Source organism: Scardinius erythrophthalmus, assembly GCF_964197995.2.
Source record: "Scardinius erythrophthalmus genome assembly, chromosome: 11".
In the NCBI taxonomy this organism is placed as follows: Eukaryota; Metazoa; Chordata; class Actinopteri; order Cypriniformes; family Leuciscidae; genus Scardinius; species Scardinius erythrophthalmus.
In genome coordinates, this window is record NC_138231.1 from 41,911,506 (window position 1) to 41,917,505 (window position 6,000).

Below are 6,000 nucleotides of genomic sequence, written 5' to 3' on the forward strand. Positions count from 1 at the left end.
AATCTGGCCATCATTTTTAAAGGTATTTTAATGTTTACGTAAACAAAAAGGGCATATTGATGCTAATCAATTTGTTTTTTGCTGTTTTTCAACATAAAACTTGTTGAATTGACTTCATTTGTAGTATTAGTACATTTTGAACAGGATTCTGTGATAACTGTGATCATTTTGGTCACTAATCATCTCATCATTTCCTCTAGTTATGATCAACTATGATCAACTAAAATCAACAATAATTGTGTTTTTACAGTATAATATGCAAAAGTACAATTTTCTATTAAAAAAAAATCTACCTCTCCCTCTCTCTCTCACACACACATCAGATGATCCTAGATAGATAGATAGAAAGATAGATAGATACTCTAATGATCCCGAGGTAACTATCTATCTAACTTGGATAATGTGTTGTGTAGGTCTTAAATTTCAATCTTTATGGTCTTAAAATGTCTTAAAAAGGTCTTAAATTTGACTTACTTAAACCTGCAGAAACCCTGATTGCCAAATTGAAAGGCTTCCTGACTTTCAAAGATATGGAAACTGTGATCCATGCATTCATTTAGTCCAGATTGGATTACTGTAATTTCTTTATTTGGGGTTGTCTAAGAAGTTGCTTTCATGGCTGCAACTGGTGCAGAATGCTGCGGCCAGACTGTTGACTGGCACCAGGAAATGTTCCAGTATCTCTCGGGTGCTGGCTCTGCACTGGCTCCCTGTTGAGTAGGGTGCAATTCAAGGTCCTTTTAATGTTTTTTAAAGGTTTACATGGGCTTGCCCCTGTATATATTTCTAGTTTGTTACAGCATCATGTTGCTGCTAGACCACTAAGATCCTCTCAAAGCTTTATTTTAAATGTTCCAAAATCTCGGTTAAAAACTAAGGGAGATTGTGCCTTTGCGGTAGCAGCACCGCGTCTTTGGAATAGTCTCCCTTTACACATTAAATCCTGTGATTCCATTGAGTGTTTTAAATCTAGGTTGAAGACCCATCTCTTCTCTGCTGCTTTTAACTGTTCTTAGCTACATGTGGTTTATTTAGTGCTTCGTTTTATTTTATGGTGTGTTTGTCTATATGTGTTGTAAGTTCGGGTCTGTAAAGCACTTTGGTCAGCTCGTGTTGTTTTTAAATGTGCTTTAGAAATAAAATGAGTGATTGAATTTTAACCACCACTGAGCAAGCCGAAGAGCGACAGTGGCAAGGAACCAAAACTCCATCTGCTGATAGAACGAAACCTTGAGAGAAACCAGGCAAACAGCTGATTCACACACGCCCTGAGGACCCTGGGCCTGATTCCATCTGGCCATCTCTCCTCCTCACACGTGGCACTTCTCAATGCTTTATCTCTCCCCATTTATTCATTGCTGCCGGTCAACAAAGTTAGCCCAACAACTACACTCTAAAGAAATTCAGGGGACCTATTACTACAACTTAAATAAATGCATGGTTGTACATTCAATTATAAATGATTGAATTAAACCTAATAAGTGCAAACATTATTTAAAGTTCTGTTGACATAATAATGTTGATCATTATATCAACTTTAATTGTAATTTCTGGGTTAATTAATGAAATTTTAGATAACAAATGAAATAGTTGATAACTTGAAAATTGAGCAGTGGATTTGTAGTTTTTAGAGAGTAGAATGGCACATATACATTTTTATGCGCCTAGTATTTTTCTTTCAAATAGTTATTGCAACAAGCTACATACCTGTGTATTAGTATTATAAATTCTTTGTGACCTTGGAGGCCCCAGTCATATATCAGCTCTAGGATATCAAAGTCTTGGACATGTCTTGTTTCTTTACGTTATCTTTATCTTTTCATGCTGATGTAAACAAAATGATCTTACTTGCACTGACTGACAATCCGAATGTGAGGTTCATAAATGAACATTTGGTTACCTGATGAGGAAAAACATCCGATGTGTAACATTTATATCAGATCCATGCGTAGATCTTAATATATATAGGCTGTGTTTCATTAATGTTAATCAAACTATTGCAGAAAAAAAAAATTCCTATAGATTTTTGGTTTGGACTTGGTGTTTTTTACCAGGGATTGTAAGGTATATGTTTGCTAGGTGATTTTGTTTAGGAACCTTTAGAAATATTTAACTCAATTTTTCTCAAAATTGACTTTGTGGACTCTATCGACTTTTTTGTTGAGATTCCAAAAAAATCATACATCATTTTAAAGGTTGTTTAATAGAGAATGGGAATTACAAGAATTTTTTTTTTTTTTTTTCAAATTTGCCCATTGCGACTTATTTTGCCAGCGCGGGTCACATATTGTATTTCAAATTAGTTTATCAGACTTTCAAATCAAACTGTCCATCCATGGATTGACTAACCCTTTATATATTTATTTATTTATTCATCCATCCATCTATTAACTCCTACATCTTTCCATCCATGCTTTTTTTTTCTTTCCTCAGAAGTGGAACGTGAGTCAAACCAAGATCCGTGTGATCTCTACTTTTCTTTTCATTCTCTTTGGTTGTCTCCTCTTCGTCACTCTGCCGGCTGTCATATTCAAACACATTGAGGGCTGGAGTGCGCTGGAGTCCATCTACTTTGTCGTCATTACTTTGACAACCATCGGCTTTGGAGATTTTGTTGCGGGCGAGGGTGAGCGACGCCTCCATGAAGAGAGCAGTGGTGAGCATTAACACAGGACACGCATGACTGCATGTTTGCAGCTGTTTTCAAAAAGGATTCTAGCATTGTGTCTCGTTTGTTCAGGTGGTTCTGATTTGGAGTACTTGGACTATTACAAGCCCCTGGTCTGGTTCTGGATCCTGATTGGTTTAGCATATTTCGCCGCTGTTCTCAGTATGATTGGAGACTGGTTTCGTGTCATATCCAAGAAAACAAAGGAGGAGGTGTGTTCTCATGTGATGCAATAAATGATGCCACCTTCAAACAACATCTGCACCCACAAATCTATGCAATGCTTTAAAGTCAGTTCACCCAAAAATAACAATTCTTTCATCATTTACTCTCCCTCATGTTGTTCCAAACCCATAAGACTTTTTAGGTTGCACTTTATTTTACAATACATGCACTTACTGTAAAATGCAACAGTTTTTCTAACTAACACTTTTTAGTTAATTTTACTTAATGTCTTAATGTCTTACTTAATTGTAAAAATCTAGTATTCTCATACTATGCCTTATTTACTCCGAAAACCAAAGTTTAATTTGTATTATTTGATTGGTTTGAGTGCCATTTTTCAAGCAAAAAAATAAATAAAAATTTAAGTGAAGAAAATTCTTAATAGATTTTTTACTAATTTCTTAGTTATCTTTTAGTTGTCTTTCTCTAGTTGCATTCACTCATTTCCCAAAGTCATCTAAATGTTGAATTGTCAATACAACTTAAAACTTTGAGAGAACATAAGCTGACTTCATAAATTTATGTTATTTTTTTCAAAAATGGTTTTTTTTTTTAACTCACCGTTATGGTGATTAGTGGTTTTGCACTTGGAACTTTTTATATTATTGTAATTATCTTCCTATTGATGCAGGGATGCAACGAAATCACAGTTGTTTGATTTCAAAGGAAGCGAAGTAATAAATAGGTTGCTTTTAAAAAAGAACCTAAAGCTTCAAACGAAATCCTTAACTAATCTATTTTTCATGTTGAATAATGACAAACACCTTGTGACACTTTTAATTGGGTTGAAACAATCCCTTTATTTTCTATTTGGATATTTTCAAACCCTCTATTTTCATGACAATATCATGCAATGATCAATGTTGAGTCACACGCCTAACAAAGTACTGGGTAATGTAAGGTAACATGGGTTAAGGTTTGATTTAGGGGTAGTTTCAGGGTTAATACCTAGTTATTAACCAGTTATTGCAATTACTATAGTAAATACATAGTATGTACATGGGGAACAGGACTGTAAGATAAAGTGCTACCATCTTTCGTTCAGATTAATTTGTATTTTTGGTTCTAGTCAAGTCAAGTCACCTTTATTTATTTAGCGCTTTTAACAATATTGTTTCACAGCAGCTTTACAGTGATAATAGGAAATTACAGTAACAGATAATGTTTTGGCTTTACAGCAGTGGTAGAATAAAGTTATTATCCGGCTAAAGTTAATGTTTAGTTTTTTTTTTAACCCTCAGATTCCATATTTTCAAATAGTTGTATCTCGGCCAAATATTTTTATATCCTAACAAACCATACATCAGTGCAAAGCTTATTTATGTATAAATATCTGATGTATAAATCTCAATTTCATAAAATTTACCCATGTGACTGGTTTTGTGGTCCAGGGTCACAAATGATATATACTTAAATACAAAGCACAAACATTTTTTATTTACTTATATTATGGTTATGGTTATATTAGGGTATCAGATATAGCTCCAGTTTTCCTAGCAACTGTCAAAATTAAATATCACGTTGCTTTTCATCATTCGCCCTCAAATTGTTCCAGACCCATATGATGTTTTTTTACATCAACACAAAAGGAAATATATATTTATATTTAAAAAATATTTGCACTGCTTTTTTTCCAGTGGCAGTTCATAGTCAGCATGTCTGTCAAGCCCTAAAAAGGGCAAAACAACACTATAAAAGAGCCATAGATGTATTATTAATATCCATACAGTTAAATTAATGTACTAACTATTCTGACGTCATATGATAGCTTTGTGTAAAGAACTGACCAAAATGTAATTTAAGTCATTACTGACAGATAATATTCCCCTTCGGTCCAGCTCTCAAATGTCATTCTCCATTCTATAAATTTAAAATTGTGTTCGATTAAGGCATGTGAGAACCTATGGCATTTGGCTTTAAGCTAAAGTTAACATTTTTTCCATATACTGTACATGTGCATATAATTACTGAATGTAGTTGTTGTCGGTTTCTCACACAAAGCTACCATGCTTTCAGAAGACTTGGAATGTAGTGCATAGTTGGTATATATTTGCATATGTTGTTTTATTTTGTTGTTGTCCTTTTTGGAGCTTGACACTGTGTCAGTATGGAAATAGAGGTATTGTATAAAAATATTCAAAAATTCCCCTTTTGTATTTCAGAAAAAAAAAGAAGAAAAAAACATACTGGTCTGGCATGACATGACTTATGGCGCACTAACCTTTACAAATGTTTTTTAGAATATTAATCTTGTTCTTTTTGTCATAGGTAGGAGAGTTTCGAGCTCATGCCGCTGAATGGACTGCTAACGTGTCCGCTGAGTTTAAGGAGACTCGTCGGCGACTTAGTGTCGACATTTACGACAAATTCCAGCGTGCTGCATCGATCAACCGCAAGCTGTCCGCTGAAATAAACCTCAGCCCACCCATCAATCAGCAGATGACACCAGGGAAACGTGCACATTCAGTTAACCTCGGAGATCAGAGAGAAGAGTTGTATCCCTACACATTTGTACGAAGCGGAAGCTTATACCTCAACGGGCTCATCCCGGATTACGCTGACAATCGAGATATCAGTACAATACAAACAAAATGAACTGGAACTAAAGGCATTCACCGACAAACTGTGAGAGCAAAAAACATAGGATTTATAAGGAAGGATAAGACAAAAGGAAAAATGAGAGGACAAAGACAAGACCATACATCGTATGTAAAGAAAATAGAATGACACCATTGTGTGGACAAACAGAATTGTTCTCCATTGATGGCCATGCAAAAATAGCCATGTATTCTGATTAAATAATTTGTAATATATATGATTATAGTTACATATTAATATACTGTAGATGCTTCACAAGTGCTGCCCCTTTTTTTTGGATAGCTCTAAAATGCATGAAAGGTTTTTTTTTTTTTTTTTTTTTATTATCATTCTTCTGCAAGAATAGTCAGTATAGACAGCATTTACGTGGCATTTACTGGATGTCAGCATTCCGGCACTGCATGAGGCAGCCGAGCACCTGCAATGGAAACAGAGAGCTCTCTCAAGTCTACCACACTCCAAGACAATGTCTGCAAAGCCCAGCACATAATGAAGGCACAACATCACAC

At 34.9% G+C, this 6,000-nt stretch overlaps 1 protein-coding gene across 2 annotated transcripts in view; it reads left to right on the forward strand.

Annotated features, from left to right (window-relative positions):
• kcnk2b (potassium channel, subfamily K, member 2b) overlaps positions 1-5,747 on the forward strand; it is a gene marked incomplete at its 3' end in the record, with an annotated part of 60,135 nt that extends 54,388 nt beyond the window's left edge. The window contains exons 6-8 of one of the 2 annotated variants that reach the window (XM_081378239.1): positions 2,434-2,656; positions 2,741-2,880; positions 5,162-5,488. In XM_081378239.1, the coding sequence (XP_081234365.1) occupies positions 2,434-2,656; positions 2,741-2,880; positions 5,162-5,488 (690 nt within the window). Of the gene's footprint in view, positions 1-2,433; positions 2,657-2,740; positions 2,881-5,161 lie in introns of both variants that reach the window. The other variant, XM_081378240.1, reaches the window with a different exon arrangement.
• Between the last annotated feature and the right edge of the window lie 253 nt (positions 5,748-6,000).